The sequence below is a fragment of the Staurois parvus genome, unplaced genomic scaffold (genome assembly GCF_062004578.1).
Source record: "Staurois parvus isolate SC_StPar_1 unplaced genomic scaffold, SC_StPar_1.0 ptg000910l, whole genome shotgun sequence".
NCBI classification, from domain to species: domain Eukaryota; kingdom Metazoa; phylum Chordata; class Amphibia; order Anura; family Ranidae; genus Staurois; species Staurois parvus.
Genome location: NW_028318706.1, coordinates 253,115 through 273,985, shown reverse-complemented (window position 1 = coordinate 273,985; position 20,871 = coordinate 253,115). Strand labels below are relative to the sequence as shown.

The 20,871-nt window shown below is 40.4% G+C and overlaps 1 protein-coding gene across 2 annotated transcripts in view; it reads right to left on the bottom strand.

Moving 5' to 3' along the window:
• The window catches only part of CNPY3 (canopy FGF signaling regulator 3), a 32,558-nt gene that overhangs the window by 7,155 nt on the left and 4,532 nt on the right, over positions 1-20,871 (bottom strand). For both annotated transcript variants that reach the window (XM_089656496.1, XM_089656495.1), the window contains exons 2-5: positions 19,330-19,429; positions 16,500-16,626; positions 9,251-9,347; positions 4,008-4,130 (exon numbers count right to left, since the gene is read on the bottom strand). In XM_089656496.1, the coding sequence (XP_089512622.1) occupies positions 4,008-4,130; positions 9,251-9,347; positions 16,500-16,626; positions 19,330-19,420 (438 nt within the window). In that variant the 5' untranslated portion in view covers positions 19,421-19,429. The remainder of the gene's footprint in view (positions 1-4,007; positions 4,131-9,250; positions 9,348-16,499; positions 16,627-19,329; positions 19,430-20,871) is intronic.

The following is a 20,871-nucleotide window of genomic DNA, read 5'->3' as shown; positions in this document are numbered from 1 at the left end:
TCCAATGAGTTCTGAAGCATTTGTCTGAATATGAGCAGATAATATTGCCCAAAACACTTCAGAATTCATCCTGCTGCTTTTGTCAGCAGTCACATCATCAATAAATACAAGAGAACCAGTTCCATTGGCAGCCATACATGCCCACGCCATGACTCTACCACCACCATGCTTCACTGATGAACTGGTATGCTTAGGATCATGAGCAGTTCCTTTCCTTCTCCATACTCTTGTCTTCCCATCACTCTGGTACAAGTTGATCTTGGTCTCATCTGTCCATAGGATGTTGTTCCAGAACTGTGAAGGCTTTTTTAGATGTCGTTTGGCAAACTCTAATCTGGCCTTCCTGTTTTTGAGGCTCACCAATGATTTACATCTTGTGGTGAACCCTCTGTATTCACTCTGGTGAAGTCTTCTCTTGACTGTTGACTTTGACACACATACACCTACCTCCTGGAGAGTGTTCTTGATCTGGCCAACTGTTGTGAAGGGTGCTTTCTTCACCAGGGAAAGAATTCGTCGGTCATCCACCACAGTTGTTTTTCGTGGTCTTCCGAGTCTTTTGGTGTTGCTGAGCTTACCTGTGCGTTCCTTCTTCTGACAGCTATTTGGATCTCATCTTGAGAGTTGACAGCAACAGATTCCAAATACAAATAGCACACTTGAAATGCACTCTGGACCTTTTATCTGCTCATTGTAATTGGGATAATGAGGGAATAACACACACCTGGCCATGGAACAGCTGAGAAGGCAATTGTCCCATTACTTTTGGTCCCTTAACAAGTGGGAGGCACATATGCAAACTGTTGTAATTCCTACACCGTTCACCTGATTTGGATGTAAATACCCTCAAATTAAAGCTGACAGTCTTCAGTTAAAGCACATCTTGTTCGTTTCATTTCAAATCCATTGTGGTGTGTATAGAGCCAAAAATGTTAGAATTGTGTCGATGTACCAATATTTATGGACCTGATTGTATATTCTAACAATGTTTATATGAACAGAGTACAGGTGAAAAGTTGAGTCTGTACATGTGTGGTAAAACTGGCAGACATATATAATCTGGCAATGTCCTATTGGGTATAGGTCCAGGACTGGAAGGTATCTCCTTGATGGAATTAAGTCTTGGGGTAGAAGGCAGCCGGCTGTCAGATCAGGAAGCAACTCTAGTACACAGACATAAAAAGGGAAGACACAGTGGCACCACTATGTGTAGAGGTTAGATAAAATCAGCAATTTAATAAGTTTAAGAACTCACAATTGTAGGTGAGAAAAGCGCATATCATGGTGCAATAAGTCCAGGCAGTGCTGTGACTGGGTCCTGTGTAGTCCTCCTTGTTGTCCTGGCCACTCTGGTGGTGTCTAGCTATCCCCAGAGCCCTGGACACCACCAGAGTGGTCGGGACGATGAGGACTACACAGGACCCAGTCGCAGCACTGCCTGGACTACTGCACCATGATATGCCCTTTTCTCACCTATACTTTTGAGTTCTTAAACTTATTAAATTGTTGATTTTATCTATCATTTACACAAAAAGTGGTGCCGCTGTGTCTTCCCTTTTTCCACTAGCATGTGAGAGCTTCTCATGGCTTGCAGAAACATTCGCCTGTATTAGAATATCTCTAACTAGATAACAACTGCTCTTTTTTCCATAAATTATAACTTTCCTTTCACCATATTATGTAAAAATTACTTGTGAGCCACTGGAGTGTGTGTTCTAGATCTTTATGCAAAACAAATTTGTAGTGTATAAAATAAATTATAAAAAATATTAATATGGGCGCTGGCTTCCTTGCTCACCCTCATAAATGTGAGTCAAATATTGACAAAAATGAATATAATATAAAGGTACCACGCTCTATTTAGGACTAATGGTTGCTTACTCACTTGTGGTGGTGACTATGTACTCTCTACAGTATAGTCATGAACAGTTTATAATATGATGAAATGAGATAGCATATCTCTATAGTTAATAATACTAAAGAAACTAATATATTAATTATTGTGATATTATCTGTGAAAAACAGAAAAAATAAATGAAATATATTCACCTAATTAATTTTGAAAAATTCAAATTGTGTGTGCTACTTGAAAATATACACTCTAATTATAAATTAGACAAAAATAAAAATGTGTATAGAAAAATAAAAAAAAAAAATATATATAATACATTATGTATATTATAATAATGCTAAAAATATATTGTGAATAAAAATTCCAATGAGAAAGTTTTTTTTCCAATGAAAAGAAAGTCTTAACCAACTTTGTGCAGAGTTCAATGAAATAGTTAATGCGATGTGTTCTCTTCCCAAACAGCCTGCTGATTTATGGGTGTAGTCTGTGTAGAGAAGATACTTCATTGTTAGCCTAATGACAGGCAGACCTCTCCCTCCTTGGAGCGCTCCTTATTCCTGCTCTCCATTATTCCTCATTTTAGCCATGTAAAAAGAAAAATGACATAGTATCTGATCATAAATTTTATCACGCTTTGTATAAAAAGCAGCTACATCCCCCAGATGAAGCTACGAGTCCCTGTAGCGCAGTGTTTCTCAACTCCATTCCTCATGGACCCCCAACAGGTCATGTTTTCAGGATTTCCCTCAGATGAAACAGCTGTGGTAATTACTAAGGCAGTGAAACTGATCAAATCACCTGTGCAAAATAATGGAAATCATGAAAACATGACCTGTTGGGGGTCCATGAGGACTGGAGTTGAGAAACACTGCTGTAGCGTAACGCGTAGGGGAGGGGCAGAGAGGTCACCAGTGATCAGACTACCCACACGGCGAGTATTGTCAGTGTGTGCTGACACACTAAAGAGGCTGGTCATCACCGCTTGCAGCAGCTTTTTATACAAAGCGTGATTAATCCTTTTAAATGTGAGTGCATATTGGGCACTTAATAAAATCCACTGTTTATTTATGATAAGACCAGGGGCGGACTGACAACTCATGGGGCCCCCGGGCAATAGGGGAACATGGGGCCCCTGTGTCCTTGCCCAAACTCAAAAAAGCCTATGAAAAAAGGTACCAGGGGCATCTCATCGGGCCCCCTACTGACCCTGGGCCCTCGGGCAGTGCCCGAGCTTCCAAATGGTTAGTCCGCCCCTGGATAAGACACTATGTCATTTTTCTTTTTACATGGCTAAAATGAGGAATAACGGAGAGCAGGAATAAGGAGCGCTCCAAGGAGGGAGAGGTCTGCCTGTCATTGGGCTAACACTGAAGTATCTTCTCTACACAGACTACACCCATAAATCAGCAGGCTGTTTGGGAAGAGAACACATCGCATTAACTATTTCATTGAACTCTGCACAAAGTTGGTTAAGACTTTCTTTTCATTGGAAAAAATATTTTCTCATTGGAATTTTTATTCACAATATATTTTTAGCATTATTATAATATACATAATGTATTATATATATTTTATTTTTATTTTTCTATACACATTTTTATTTTTGTCTAATTTATAATTAGAGTGTATATTTTCAAGTAGCACACACAATTTGAATTTTTCAAAATTAATTAGGTGAATATATTTCATTTATTTTTTCTGTTTTTCACAGATAATATCACAATAATTAATATATTAGTTTCTTTAGTATTATTAACTATAGAGATATGCTATCTCATTTCATCATATTATAAACTGTTCATGACTATACTGTAGAGAGTACATAGTCACCACCACAAGTGAGTAAGCAACCATTAGTCCTAAATAGAGCGTGGTACCTTATATTATATTCATTTTTCCTTTCACCATGTAATCCATATCTGTACTCTGGCCAAGTTGGCTGACATCTCAAGAAAAGCCTTTTCATGATAGCAGACTGCTGAAACAGCAAAGAGAGCACTATGGTCATATCGAAACTCTTCATTTTAGAATGAGACATTGGACAGGCAACAGTCCTGATATGTGTGGTCAGTACAGTGTATCTGACTCTTTATGGACAGTCGATGCTTCAACTGTATAGTTTAATTCTGTTCTTTTACCTTCTTTTGCCATTTACCTGTTTCTTCATATCAGCAACTTCAGCGGAAGTTTCATTCCAGAGTTCATATGGAATATCCATCACAACTTTCACTCCTTTATGGACAAGGTGATGCAAAGTTTGGAAGGTTTCAGACATCCCCTGAGCAATAAAAAGTGACAAGCAAAGACTGATTTCCATTAAAGACTATCACAACACAAATGGTGTCCCACCATCAGTATTAAGCGTTATAGCTAATAACATTTTAAAACAATAGGAAAAAGGCACAAAAAACTCATCCCTTACAAAATGGTTTCCAAGAAAATGTAATATATACCCAGGGGTATACATAGTTACATAGTTTGGCTGAAAAAAAAAAAAAAAAAAAACGACAAGTCCATCTAGTCCATAAAAAAAAAAAAAAAAAGGGGACGTTATAATCCTACACCCACAGTTGATCCAGAAGAAGGCAAAAAAAACCCAGCAAAGCATGATCCAATTTGCTCCTACAGGGAAAGAAAAAAAATCCTTCCCGATTCCCAGAGAGGCAATCGCATATTCCCTGGATCAACTTTACCTTTAAATGTTAGTATCCAGTTATATTCTGTGTATCCAAGAAAGAATCCAGGCCTTTTTAAAGCAATCCACTGAGATGGCCATAACAAACTCTATACAATGTTGTCACCCCATCAGAGGAACTTTGCCAGGACTACAGAACAACTCCCCTACTCCATAACAAGGTGGCCTGAGCCATGAAAAATTTTAACCATTAAAAGGTGCAGCAGAGAGCACAAAAAGGTATCAGCTCCCTGGATTCCTGTCAGGATCAATAGGCATCTATAACCATCATAAAACAGATATAACAAGACAGGCACTTTCTTATTCAATATTCTCATTAACAAAATAAAGTAAAAAACATACAAAACCACAATAAGGTCAAGATTACAAAAGAGAACGGATTATCCACACATTTCCAATGGAATAAGTATTACTGTAAATAATCCTCCCAAACCATTTGTAACAATCACATTGATGGAATGTTAGCATTGCACTCCATCTGAGGAGAATGAGGTAAAAAAGATATTATGAAAACCCCAGTTACAAGCTACTAATACTGTAGCAGAAAAAGGGAAAAAAGAAGAAGAGGAAGGTAGAAGAAAAGGAGGGAAGAGAGGTTGGCGGCTCCCAGTAGGCCCAGGGCTTAACCGACTCACTAGGCTAGGGCCAAAGGAATTACAGTTCTAGAAGTGAGGAGTCAAAGCCTGGTGGGAGAAAATGGGCCACCCAAAGATGCCAGACTGAGACGTTTAGGAATCTTATCCATTATCATGGCCTCAATTTTACTATGTATCGTAGCCTGTGTGCTTCAATTTTTAGCCAACAAGATACAAAGTGTTGGGGTCTTCCAGGCCCTTTCTGTCAAAATTTGTATAGAGAGTTTCAGCTGGGCCCTCATTAACTCATGAGCACAATGATTAAGCAAGACAAATGCAGGGTGTGACAAGGGTAGCTTAACCAAAGTGGATACCATCTTGAAAACTTCAGCCCAAAATTACTGCACATCGGGCATATCCACCAAATACAGGCATGTGTGCCCCTTTCTCCACATCCCCAAAAACAAACAGAGGGATAGATTGGCAAAAATTTCCAGTGCATTTTTTCTTCTTCATCAAAAACACATGGATAATAGATTATATGTGTAACACAGTGAGCGCTAATATTGAGGAGATAAATAAGCAGCTAATAGCACTAGAGGTAATCACAACCACCTCTGGTATAAGCAATAAAATAAAGTGCAGCGCTAAAAAAACAGAATAAAAAGTTAGATATAAAAAGTTCTATCAATAAATTCAAAAATGCAAATCGGTCCGTGAATGTGGTGGACACAACTTAGAGTGATCTGGGAAAATGGCAGAAATGCGCACTCACCGACCGCACATAGGAAATGCGCATGTGTATATCAAATCCTACAGATGTCGTTATCCCCCAGGGAGAGGTGTCATCAACCGATCTGCTGGACTTACAGGGCCTCCTTAGGATGAAGATGAGTCAGCCGGACAGAAGATTCCCTCCAGGTAAAGGCTTCCCTCCTCTGGAAGTAGTATGTAGCTGTGTCTGGAGGTGCTCGGGCTGTACACAGTCTTCTTCCCTGATCACAGAACTGATTGCATGCCAGATCATATAATAGATTATATGGGTTTCAATGGAATAGTTCATACCAGTGCAGTCAGTTCCAGTGCAGGAAATAAAGGAGTACATGCTGCATTTTCTCTGCACAGAACTGTACTGGATATGGCAAAATGCATCAAAGCTGCACTGGAACGCATCAAAAACACACTGGAACACATCACATGAAAAGAAAAACCCCAGGAAACCTTGGGGAAAAAAATGCACTGGAAAGCATAAAAAATGCATCAAACGCATAAAAAAAACAAGCATGCAGAAACGCATCTGGAGTGAGTAAATGTGGTGTGAACTGTAAGCAAAGATGCATCCGGCACATATCTGCAGTGCGTTTTTGTGGTGTGAACCAGCAATAAAACTTTGTAGTTAGTTTCTATTTTCAACATATTCTGTGAGGAAAATTTAGTTGTTGCCCAAATACCATCACATTTCTCCTTCACTAGGTGTATGCCAAGTCTGAGGTCCAAGTGGTGGCATAGGAAGGAAAGTTAGAAGGTGCTTCTGTGAGATGGGAATACAATTTGGAGATTATGCCCAGGGCATGCGGATCCATGTTAAAGATACCCTCAAGAGTGTCACTTGTTAAAAAAGAATGTGTATTAATATATGGGGTGAAAAAATAGGATCACTGTAAGTAATGGAAAGGTTCCCTTCCTGAGATTTGAGCTTGTTGTAGAGCAGAGAAGGATTTCAGGGCCATGACAGTATCCAGCACGCATAATCGGGACAAGCCTAAGTGTTTCCAAAGCCTAAATGAGACTGGGTTGACAGGCCAGATAGAAGCATGGATGGATATAAAAAAATACAAGAGGGCAGTGGGGGGAACACTAGTTTGAATGAACCCTTGAGTTTATCCCATAGTACAAGTGAATGAAGGGTTACCGAGTTCTCAATAGACCCCTGTTCTGAGGAGTGTAACCAGAGGTAGAAAGATACTTTCAATGGAATTTTAAACAAAACAAAAAAGGGAGCAAATAAAAGATGTTCATTGTTAGGGTTGACACGCTCTAGATTGAAATACTAAATGTCAAATATTAATGTAAACCCCCAAAGAACATTAGCCCCTTCCCGCCGACCATACACATGTGTGGCCTGGGCTTTTTTTCCATGGGGTCACATATATTATTATTATTATTATTACTACGAGTTTATATAGCGCCAAAGGGTTTGCTCAGCGCTGTACAATAGGGGGGACAATACATGGCACAGTACAACAACAACAAACAACGTACGAGGGGTAAGAGGGCCCTACTCTTACGAGCTTACAATCTAGGAACATATCTGTCTTTATGCTGGGATTGAGTCCACACAGTGTGCTCCCAGCAAAGAGACTGGGCTCTCACTGAGAACCCCAGGTCCCATACTAACAGGACTGACCAGGACTTCCAGTTCTGGGTCACCTGATCACGCGATACCCTCTGACTGGCTATCAAAGTGATCAGGCACTATACAGCCTACCCATGCATTTACTTTCTGACTGGAGAGAGACAGATACATTGTATCCCTCTCTCTCATTGCAGGGAGAAGCTATAAACAAATGAATGTATAAACAAAATAAAATTAAAAAAAGCTAAATGAATAGCTATTTGGGATCAAAGGTCATGGTCAGTATATTTTGGGCAATATTTATTTTTTTTGTTTAAAAAGCATTTTTTTAAGCTAGGATCAGTGTCAGTGTGTTTTAGGTAGGAAACAAAAAAAAAAAAAAAAAAAGAAACAAAGCGCACTATTGTTTCTGGGCCGTACTACGGGTACAAACAACAAATACACACATATGTTGTATCACTGCGATCATCAGGAGCAGGAGAATTTATTTTGGGTTGTTCTTCGCTGGTAAGTGGTGGTAGTAGCAAGAAATATACAGCTATTTAAAAAAAATCTGATTTGGGGCCAGTTGTCCTTTGATTAAAGAAAATTTATTTATTTATTTATATATATATATATATATATATATATATATATATATATATATATATATATATATATAAGTTTTCTTTTTTTTTAAATCAAAAAAGGAAAAAAACTGGTCCCAAGTCAGATTTTTTTAAACTTAGCAGTATATTTTCTTATATAGAGGGAGATCAGGGAGATATCGGTTACCATTTACCACAAAAGGAAAGCCCAATTTGTCCTGAAAAAAACAAGGTATAATCCACCTGGATACACAAAATAGTTGCAATGATATGCATGGTGTTACGAACATGGCCAAATGTCTCAAGTAAGCAAAAAATAGGGAATTTTATAACCAGGAGTACACAGTAAATATCTGCTGCAATCTGCTGCAAACTTATACAGATAAAGTAAATATCTGCTTTTCACACATGTAAATGACATGATTGTTTATGTATGTTAATTTTGTTGTTATTTATATATGTATTTCTTGGACAAAAAAAAAAAAATCCTGTGAAGTAGCATATTGCATTTTCAGCCTTAATAGCAGTTAAACATTTAGTAAGAAGGCTGCGAAAAGAAAAATCTGCTTTTGAAAGTACACATTTGCAATTCTAAGCATGCAGATTGATGCTCCTCTTCATCCACCATACCTATATGAATTAATAAAAATAGCTACGGTAACCTGGTAACCTTTAGATTCTGCTGCAACTCATGTCTGCTGTCTACAGACAGCCATCTGCTGCAAACTTATACAGATACAAAACCCACTGGAGCCTTTTACGTAATTCTTGTAGTTTAATAGTCAAAAGCCACACTGATATTTTTGGGGTTATTGAAAATACATCTTTTATTGCCTTATACAGGTACTTTTAAAGCAGAACTACACTCACCTTCTCTGCAGCGCTGTGATGTCCTGGATCTTCCCACCATCCACTGACATCTTCAGCCTGGGGGTTTATGGGATCATTGGCAGGGCACATTTGCAGAAGTTCAGTCATCTCGGTATTGCAGAAATTATACACAGAAATTGCACACTGAGCTGCGCATGCACAGTGTACAGTGCAGAGGCAGGTAAGTAGCTTTAATGCAGAAGAGACATAGTATGCCTCTTGTGCAGTAAAAATCCTGCCTGTTTGCAGTTTTATTTTAGGTGGTAAAGTTCCCCTTTAGCAAATGGGAAGACTTGTGTTAGTGCATTAAAATACCTTAGCAAAGCGATTGCTGCCAGTTCGCTCTTTGTGAAGGTTGTACTCCAACAGTCTTTGACAGAGGCCTTCTGTGACATCGATCAGACGGATATCTCTGAAAACAAGACAAATTTCCAGTTACTTTTGCTGTAAGTGGGAGAAGACTTGGATAACAGAAATCTGTACAGATATGATTGTGCCAGGGCCATACTGCTGCCAACACTGATAAAACACAATTAGATCAAAACAGCATGAAAAAAAAAAAACCCTTTAAAAAAATGAAGTGCAAAATGGTTAGAAGCAACTAGCAATAGCAGTAGAAAGAAAAGTAACAAAACAGATGAAACCATATACACTATTGCTGAAAGTATTGGGCCAGCCCTCCAAATCATTGGATTCGGGTGGTCTAATCACCTCCATGGCCATAGGTGTGTAAAATCAAGCACTTAGGCATGCAGACTGCTTCTACAAACATATGTGAAAGAATGGGTTGCTCTCAGGAGCGCTGTCAATTCAAGCGTGGTACCGTGATAGGTTGCCACCTATGCAAGTCCATCTGTGACATTTCCTTGCTACTAAATATTCCACGCTCAACTGTTAGTGGTATTATAACAAAGTGGAAGCAACTGAGAACAACAGCAACTCAGCCACGAAAAATGACAGAGCGGGGTCAGCCCATGCTGAAGTACACAGAAGTCGCAAACTGCCTGCACAGTCAATAGCTAAAGATTTGTTTGTTCACCAATGCCAGAAGTCTGCCAAGCAAAATAGGTGAGTTGGAAGTTTTGTTGCATGAAGAGAACTATGATTTAATTGGTATTGCTGAATCTTGGCTTCATTCTTTGCATGACTGAGCCATTAATATTCCTGGCTATGTTCTCTTTTGGAGAGACAGAGTAAATAGGAAATGTGGTGGTGTCTGTCTCTATGTGAGAAGTGATCTCAGAGCGAGTGTAAAAGAGGACCTAGTTGATGGAGAGTGTGATGATGCTGAAGTATTATGGGTGGAACTGCACATGGGGGTGCGTGCTACAAAGGTAATCATTGGAGTTTGTTATAGGCCTCCCAGTGTTAATGAGGAGGTGAAAACTCAGCTCCTTGCATAGATCGAAAGAGCTACAAGAGCCTGGGACAGTGATAATAATGGGGGATTTTAACTACCCGGAAATTGACTGGAGTAATGGTACTGCAGGAACAGTTAAAGGGCAAACATTTTTAAGCCTACTACAGGACAATTTTATGGTACAGTTCATAGAGGCCCCTACTAGGAATGATGCTCTGCTGGACCTGGTAATCTCAAACCATGCAGAGCTTATTACAAATGTCCATATAAAAGAACATAGTTAGCAGTGACCATAACATGATTTAATTTATTGTTAGCTGTAAACAGCAAGAACATACGGGAAAAATAAAAAACGCTCAATTTCAAGAGAGCTAATTTTCATTTCCAAGACTGAGCTGCTCTCCAAGACTTAGACTGGGAAGGAATATTGGCATTGATGAACACAACACAGAAATGAGAGTTCTTCAAAAAGACTATATGTGAACACACTGCAAAATATATTCCCATGGGCAAAAAGTTTAAAAGGCTAAAAATCAAACATATGTGGCTTACAGCCAAAGTTAAAAAGGCTATAGATAAGAAAAGAGCTTTTATTCAATATAAAAATGAAGGAATGCTATCATCATTTAAAAATTACAAAGAATATAATAGACTGAAAACGATCGATTACAAAAGATAGCAGAACCAACCCCAAAAAATTCTTCAAATATATTAATAGTAAAAAGGTCCGGTATGAGCATGTAGGCCCTTTACAAAATAATCTAGAGTGGGTGACTGGGGACAAAGAACGCAAATGTATTAAATACTTTCTTCAACTTTGTGTATAACAAGTAGCATAGGGGAGCTCTTGTCCATAATGGGCATGGTATTGACACAGCTCCAGATGATCCACATTGGCTCACAATCGATATGATCCACAAATATGTAGACAGAATAAAGCATACTTGGATTTTGCAAAAGCGTTTGACACAGTTCCCCACACACAGCTAATGTGTAAGGTAAAGTCTACGGGCTTAGAAAAATCTGTATGTAAATAGATAGAAAACTGGCTAAAAGATCGTATTCAGAGTAGTGGTTAATGATTCATACTCTGAATGGTCTAGGGGTGTCAGTGGTGTACCCCAAGGTTCAGTGTTGGGACCCTTACTTTTTAACATATTTATAAATGATATAGGGTCTAAGATTAAAAATCCCACTTCAGTCTTTGCAGATGACACCAAGTTGTGCAGTGGAATAACGTCCTTACAGGATGTCTTCAATTTACAAGCCAACCTCAATGCTCTGTGTAATTGGGCAACTATGTTGCAAATGAGGTTTAATGTTGATAAATGTAAGGTTATGCACTGGGGGACTAAGAATATGCATGCATCATACATGCTAGGGGGAGAACAACTGGGGGAATCAATGGTGGAGAAGGATCTGGGAGTTCTGGTAGATCGCAGCTTGGCATTGCCATTATTAAGCTTGTGGTTTCTAAAGCGAGCAAAATCCTCTCTTGTATTAGGAGAAGTATAGACTCCAGAGAGAGAGATATCATATTACCCCAGAACAAATCATTAGTAATACCTCATCTGGAATATGCAGTTGAGTTTTGGGCACCAATTCACAGAATGAACATTGGGGAACTGGAGAAAGTAAAGAGAAGGGCAACCAAACTGATAAGAGGCATGGAGGAGCTCAGCTATGAGGAAAGATTAGAGGAACTGAATTTATTCTCTTTTGAGAAGAGATTAAGGGGGAATATGATCAATATGTAGAAATACATCAGTGGTCCATATAGTGAACTCAGTGTAGAGTTATTCAGCCTGAGGTCATCACAGAGGACAAGGGAGCACTCTTTACATCTGGAGAAAAATAAATTTAATCTCCAAACACAGAAAGGTTTCTTCACAGTGAGAGCTGTGAGAATGTGGAATAGACTCCCTCAAGAGTTGGTTCTGGCCAGCTCAGTGGATTGATTTAAAAAAGGCCTGGATTCTTTCTTAGAAACACAGAATATAACTGGACACTAACATTTATAGGTAAAGTTGATCCAGGGAATATCCGATTGCCTCTCAGGGGATCAGGAAGGAATTTTTTCCCAGCAGGAGCAAATTGGATCGTGCTTTGCTGAGGGTTTTTTTTTTTTGCCTTCCTCTGGATCAACTGTGAAGATAGGATTATAACTTTTTTTTTTTCTATGGTTGAACTGGATGGACTTTCGTCTTTTTTCAGCCAGACTAACTATGTTACTATGTAACCTCCAAACTTCGTGTGGCCTTCAGATTAGCACAACAGTGCGTAGAGAGCTTCGTGGAATGGGTTTCCATGGCTGAGCAGATGCATCCAAGCCTTACATCACCAAGTGCAATGCAAAGCGTCAGATGCAGTGGTGTAAAGCACGCCACTACTGGACTCTACAGCAGTGGAGATGTGTTCTCTGGAGTGACCAATCACACTTCTCTGTCTGGCAATCTGATGGACGTGTCCCAAGTTTGGCAGTTACCAGAACGGTAATTGTCTGACTGCATTGTGCCAAGAGGGGGAATTATGGTGTGGGGTTGTTTTTCAGGGGTTGGGCTTTAACTCTAGTGAAGGGAACTCTTAAGGTGTCAGAATACCACACATTTTGGACAATTTCATGCTCCCAACTTTGTGGGTACAGTTTGGGGATGGCAGAGACTGCGAGCCAGGCCTTCTCGTCCGACATCAGTACCTGATCTCACAAATGCTCTTCTGGAAGAATGGTCAAACATTCCCAAAGGCACACTCCTAAACCTTTTGGACAGCCTTCCCAGAAGAGTTGAAGCGGTTATAACCACAAAGGGTGAGCCAACTCAATATTGAACCCTACAGCCAAGACTGGGATGCCATTAAAGTTCATGTGCGTGTAAAGGCAAAGGTCCAAATACTTTGGGCAATATAGTGTATTTTGTACACTATATAGCTAAGGCCCTTTCTCAATAATATTGCTCCATGGATGACAATATTCTTTTGTCTGTACTGTATGTTGCCTAGAATGGTTTTCCACTGTACTATTACATATATAGTAAAGAATTACCAGCAGAAAGCCCAAGCTAGGTCCCCTTCAGAATTTTGATTGCAACACCTCCTTCTCCCCTTGATAGTGAAATCTCAAGGAATTATTGGGTGCCAAATGTTTTTGGCAGCCATGGCAGGACTGGAGCTGCCCCAATCGTAAAAAAGGCAGGTATGATTCTCCTGGAGAAATCCAAGAGACTTTCCTATAGACCATCCCAGGGTTTTCCCAATGAAAAACTGAGCCAGTAGCGAATACTCAACAATTCTTGTAAGACCCATCAACAAGCGGAGGTCCATGCCTATGAGCCAAGTGGTGGCTGTTTAAAACTTGCAACAATCTGTACCTGCAAATTAAAATAGAAGTTCAGGTTTAAAAAAAAAAAAAAAAAATGTACTCACCAAGGTGAGTATTGATCTGAAGCTGCATCTGTCCCATGCCGCATCTAAGACTGAGAACTGAACAATCAAAGACCGCTGATCAATCAGGGATCAATCAGTTCTCAGCCTTCACGGAGCAGACAGCTGGTGACTGTCGCATTTGTGAGGTCAGGCACAGATGTCGGACGAGAGGTCACCGGCTCTCTGCTCTGCCCCTCCAGCACTAACTGGAGTGCTGGGCTGTGCAGGAGCGGCTGGCTCTGTCTCCCAGCAGCTCACTCAGAGTCTGATCCTGCTGCCGGTACAGGCATCTGGGTTGATCCGGACTGTAAAGTTGGGATCATTCCCAGCCTGGACCAGCTGAGCAAAGTTGGTCAACAGCAGGCTTTAGCCCTATGTTGGTTGAGAATGGATCACAGAAGTGCAGAATGAACTGCACTCCTGTGACCTACATCAGTACAGTCTGAAATCAGCCAGAAACATCTGCAGTCCTCTCTCCAATTTTGCAACCCTGTGCTTCCTCTGCTCCTAACTGAACTGAAAATATTTAATTGTACTGCAAGGAAAGACTGAGCCCAGCCATCAGCTATTCATTGTTTGTCCAAGAGACTATAGTAGTAGCTGGCAAATGTTGTTGTGCTCTTGTGTTTTTGTGAATGTGGGCACTCCTTCCTTCATTATTTCATTATAGCCACCTGGTTGATCCAAGCACTACCCTTTGAAATGTTTAAAGACAGATTCAAGTTACCAAACTATGTATTTTATGGATACTTACAGATACAACACTATGCCCAAACTATCACTCTTTCCTTACAGTTCTCCAAATTAACCCCTTTTGAAAAAATAATTTTGGTAGGTCTTTCCCAGAAAGGATTAATTTTGGATATACATAAAATAGTAAATTCATATCTAATGCAAACTTTGGGGAAGCATCTTTACATGCTTGATTGGCAGAGGGTTCTGGGTGAAGAGCCGACTCCTGAAGCTTGACAGGTTGTCTGTTCCCAGGCAGCCAAAAGCTCAGTTTGCACGCTTTATAACAAAAACTCCTATAAGATACTCTGCTTTTGGTATATGACCACAGAGCTCCTCCATTCTATTCACCCTGAGAGCAGTGATTGCTTTTGGAGATGTCAGAAGAACCGGGGTTCTCTCTTTTCCATGTTCACTTATAGAACCATACTGGTGTATCAGCTTTACATTTACTTTTTTGGCCTACCTATTCCTTTCGCCCCTAAATGGTTTTCTTTTAGGTTTATGATCTTTAGATATTTCCAAGTCTAATATGAAATTCCTCAGGCATACCCTCATGGCAGCAAGGTGCCCAATTTCCCTTTACTGAAAAAAAGAAACAAAGCTGTGAAATAGATGCACCTTTTCTTGAGAAAATAAAACATTGATCACTTGGGTGGGTGGGGGGGGGGGGGGTATTTACTAAACTTGGAGCTGACTGGCTACCATGCACAGCTGCACCAGATTCTGAGTGCACCAGTTTTCGTAATGTTCCCCCAGTCTCTACTGAAGTCAATTGAGGACTTGGAGAGCTGACTTTCAGCAAGAAACAGCCAATCAGCACTCACTTCTTCCCTTCAGAAACCATCACATGATCAATGCCACAGCATTAATTCATTCCAGCAATCTGGAGTCTTGAATTATCTCAAGACAGACCTATTTAGAATGTATTTCAAGAAAGAAACTAAATTGTTACATTAGGATAGGAGCATGTGGGAAACACGTAAGATAGCTGTTTACCGCATACAAGGAAATGACGGGCACAAGGCGGTTCTCTCATTCTGGGAGGACGTCATAACCGTGCATGCACGGCTCCGGGGGCGCACAGCGCGGCGATGCGCTATGTCCCTCGGACACAGCTAATCACCGATCAACGGAAAGAGCCGAAGACGTCGGCTCGGTCATGTGACCAGCTGTGTCCAATCACAGATGATAGCATGTAAATAGGGAAATGCCGGTTATCGGTATTTCTCTCCTCAGGAGCTGTCACGCGGACAGCTCGTGAGGATACGAGAGCTGGTAATCGGCATTCCTCAGAGGGGACATGTACACTGATCATCAGGGCACTGATGATCAGTGTGCCCTGATGATCAGTATAGCCCCAGCAGTGCCACCTGTCAGTGTCCATCAATGCCAGCTGTCAGTGCCCATCAATGCCACCTGCAAGTGCCCATCAGTGCCACATCAATGCCCATCTGAGCTTCCTTTCAGTGTCACCTATCAGCGCCAGTCAGTGCCACTTATCAGTGATGCCTATCAGTGCCACCCAGTGTCGCCTATCAGTGCCAGTCAGTGCTGCCTATCAGTGCCGCCTGTCAATGCCCATCAGTACAACCTACCAGTGCCTCCTCATCAGTGCCCATCAGTGCCACCTATCAGTGTAGCTTATCAGTGCTCATCACTGCAGCCTCATTAGCGCACATCAGTGAAGGTGAAAAATCACTTACAAAATTTTATCACAAAAAACAAAAGAAAAAAACTTTTTTTTTTTCAAAATTTTCAGTTGTTTTTGGTTTGTTTAGCAAAAAATAAAAAACCCAGGAGGTGATTAAATACCACCAAAAGAAAGCTCTACCTGTCTTAAAAAAATGATAAACATTTCATATGGGTGCAGTGTTGCATGACCGTGCAATTGTTATTCAAAATGTGACAGCGCTGAAAGCTGGAAATTGGTCTGGGCAGGAAGGGGGTGAAAGTGCCAGGTAGGCAAGTGGTTAAAAAGAAAAAAGGTTTACATCCTGTAGTTTACCAAGGCAAGAGCAAACATAGGAAATTATTTTGAGAGGAACTTACGAGTTTGTGTATTTGATCTTTTTCTTATTTCTGTCATCTAGAAATCCATATCGAGTATCAATTACTTCATGTGTCCGAGAGGTCTCTTCAAAAGAGGATTTCAGTTCTAAAGCAACATACTTGCAAACTGCAATAGAAAACATCATGTATCGAGTTATACTGTGAATGCTAGAGTTCATTAAAAAAAAAAAAAAAAAAAAAAAAAAAGGAGGATGACCCCATTCAATATCACAGTAAATAGTCGTTTTAAAGAATATGTAAATCTAACGTTTCTTATTGCTGATGTGTGCCTGCTATACCACATACTTGTATGAAAAAGTATCCTGTTCTCTTTATATTGCTTCCTTTGTGTGAAATCCCAGATGTTCCTGTCAGTCCCTCTGCTTTCCTATTAAAAACTGAGCACACTAAGCAGAACACACTGTGGTCAGTTCTCCAGCTAAGCTGGGAACTCAGCCTGCTCTCCTCCAAAGATCAGATTTGTCCTGACAGATCCCCCCTGCACAGCCTTTTACTGGGAAATGTAGTGTACTGCTATTTCTCCTCCCCTAGCAGCTGAGAGCAGAGGGTATATTATTTCTTATAAAAGAGGGGAAAAAAAAAAAAAAAAAGTATTTATAATGTTTTTTTATATCTATACGCAAATGTTTTGCGTTTCATTTCTATTTTAAAGCTGAATGAGTTGTTTTACAAGGTGAGGGTTCACATATACTTTAAGTGAAAAGAAGAGTGAGATGAGTCCAGATGATTTTGTATTATTTGACACAACCTTATAAGATAAGTTCACTTCTTACAAGAAAAAAAAAATAATAATAAATGCCCTTTTATTTGATACTTTTGATTACTAAATTTTTTTTTTTTTTGGAGCCTGGAAAGCATTGCACCAGCGATCAGCAGATCTTTGGTGCCATGCAGGACTCCTGAAAACGGTCAGTGTATCTGCTTGCCCGTACAGGCAAGCAAACACAGTCTGACAGGAAGACTCAATGAACTATCACAGCGCCGTGGCAGTTCATTGAGAACTACAAGCTGACAGCCGCAAAGGCTGTCGGGACTTTTAGTTCATTCATGCACAGAACTGTGAATGAATGACATGGCGGTGTATGGGCGGAGCCCCATGCGTTCGCGCTGTTTTCAGCTCCTGCTGTCACAGGGATGGGGGGAAATCAAGCAGTGGCTGCAGCATTGGGAAAGTTAATGTTCCACCCTAAATACGGGTGGAAGATGTAACATTTTTCCAAAGGTGAACTTATCTTTTATAGGACACCTGTGCCAAGACTATGGACATGAATCTTATTACATACAGTATTCTTAGCAAGCAGCAAAAGTTTTCATACAAGCCATCCCCGACCACTGTAGTTAAATGTACTGTAAAGTGATTCATCTTCAAAGATCATAGCAGAGACTCTAAAGCGGGGTTTCAGCTCAAAGCATCTGTTTGGTTACATTAAAGAGCTGGGAGGCTGCCATGTCTCGGATGCTATAGAAAACAAACAGGGGAGGGGGGGGATGGGTTGGGGACAAGATTTCAATACCTTCCATTTGTCAAGAGTAGCTGGCATGAATGACGTATTGCGGAGTACATCATTTGTGCATCAATCCATAGAAGCATGTAGTGAGAGCCTAGGCCCAGCAATTACACATTCAGAGGGAATTGTAAGACTGTTTGGCAGACCTTGTAACCCTTTTAATCATCCTTGCAATCCTATCTTGGCTCATTCCTTGTTCCAACACCCTGTTTTTAAAAAGGGAACCATGCACAGCTGGACCTATACAAGAACTTGAATGTCCAGTCTTAAATTAGAATTTTAAAAGCTAAAACCACACACAGACTTACATTTCACTTTGCATTTGTTTACATGTACACTGAAAAATCATTTCCCTCATTCTGTCCCAATCCTGAATTTAAGCAATTCTTATCCATGGTTAGTCTGTGTCCTGCAGCTTACTGACCTAGTCTTAACTGCCAATCAGAAGATTTTTATTTTTTCTTTGTGATGCATTTGATAATAGCTAAAACAGGTCAGTTCCATTAAAATCAACAATGCTGACAGTTCTAATCTATTCTAATTTATTCACTCCCTGGTTATCTCTCGCCTTGACTATTGTAACTCCCTCCTCATTGGCCTACCTCATTGCAGGCTCTTCAGTCTATCATGAATGCTGCTGCCAGACTCATCCAACTTACTAACCATTCCATATCAGCCACCCCTCTCTGCCAATCTCTCCACTGGCTTCCCATTGCCCAACAGATAAAATTCAAAACATTAACAATAACACAAAGCCATTTATAACTCTGCCCCAAATTACATCACCAATCTTGTCTCCAAATATCACCCAAACTGTACTCTCCGCTCTCTCGCATGACCTCCTACTCTCTAGCTCCCTTGTCTCCTCCTTCCATGATCGTCTCCAGGACTTCTCCAGAGCTTCCCCCATCCTCTGGAACTCTCTATCCCAATTTATCACACTATCGTCTACTCTGCTCACTTTTAGGCGATCTCTGAAAACCTCTCTCTTCAGGGAAGCCTATCCTGCCCTCTGCCAACAATGGAATCTTCTATTCCTCCTACCACTCCATCCCCCACAGTTATTACCTTTTGTACCACTAGCCCCTCCCTCTTAGATTGTAAGCTCCAAGGAGCAGGGCCCTCCTATCCCTCTTGTATTGAACTGTATTGTTGCTGTACTGTCTCCCATTATATTGTAAAGCGCTGAGCAAACTGTTGGTGCTATATAAATTCTGTACAATAATAATAATAATCTGACAGCTACAGTATACTAGCATTCTATATTTATCACACACATGCATTTATACTGCTAGTCATACCTTCACATTTACTGGGCAAATGGACCCAATCACTATCCACCGCGCCACTCAGTCCAACTTGGAATGGAAGCAGAACAAGCAGGAACCACATGTTTGATGGCTACAAAAAAGCAAAGCAGTACAGAAAATCGAATAATCAGGTATAACACAAAACAAAGGATGACCATTGCATATGCGTTTTTCAAGGATATCACACACAACAACAAGAAGACGAGGTGAAATAGACAAAGCCCAGCAAATACTATGTCATTTTCACAGGTCACGTGAAAATCTGAACAAAGGAAAAATCAGGTAGCAGAACAGTTAAAGAGGAACGTCACCTGGCTAGGGGAAAAACTAAAAGTCAGCAATTCCTAGAGTACATCATCCCTGCTTAGGTGAGTAAAGAGGAAGGGCGAGTGAGAACTACCAAAAACATGTACTTGCTTCACAGAAACAAAAAGAAAAAGTTGTTGTGTAATATGTAGAGGGGAGGGGAAATGATGCTGTCATTTTGGGGTGAAAATTGATTTTTTTTTTTTTTGGGTGGAATAGAAAGGGGATTAGGGCAGCACAGTGGCTAAATGGTTAACACTTTTGCCTGGCAGTACTAGGGTCGTTGGTTCGATTCCCAGCCACGGCACCACCTGCCTGGAATTTGCATGTTCTCCCTGTGCCTGCATGGGTTTCCTCTGGGTACTTCGGTTTCCTTCCGCACTCCAAAGACATGCAGGTAGGTTAATTGGTTCCGGTCTAAATTTGCCCTAGCATGTGTATGTGAGTTAGGGACCTAGACTGTATGCCCCTTGAGGGTTAGGGACTGATGTGAATGTACAATATATATGTAAAGCACTGCTTAAATTGATGGCGATATACAAGTACCTGAAATAAATAATAATAAATAAATAATACTGCTCAGAAACCTAACAGGGAAATCTTTCCTAACTCTTGCTATGGCCCAAACTTGACTTTACTGTCCTTTAGCTTGAATTTCTTTGGAGAACAAGACTTATGGATGCTTTTTGCTTAAAGTATCTAAAGCCAAACCTTTGTTCTTTTAGCTCTGGATATAGTAGGGAACGGTTAAGATCCTGTTAGCATTTTACTGTCTGTGTCATGGAGACTCCTTGTCACTTCATGTCCCAAAGATACAGCAGGACAAAAGAGGAGACCCCTTGTTAGCAGGAAAATATCATCTCTTAGGCAGTTGTCACCACAACAGGTGTCCCTATTGGAAGATTTCATGTCACCTCTTCCTCTTACAACTCAATCATTTCTGATTTCCCATCACCGTACAGAAGACAATGGTCACCGGGACTAACAGTCAGTGTGAATCTCCCTAGAGACACAATAAAAACCTGAAGGGGTTCTACTCCTCCCATATTCTGCACACACTAAGCTGCTGCAAGCTGTAACCAGGTTGATTTCAGGGACCTGCAGCTTGTATTTCTGTATTCCCATCTTGCAGATTCCCTGCACACTTCTACAGAGCTGATAATGGAGGGGGAAAAAAAACATGCAAGGCCAGATGACACCTGATGACTTGACAGGTCAGTTGAGAGC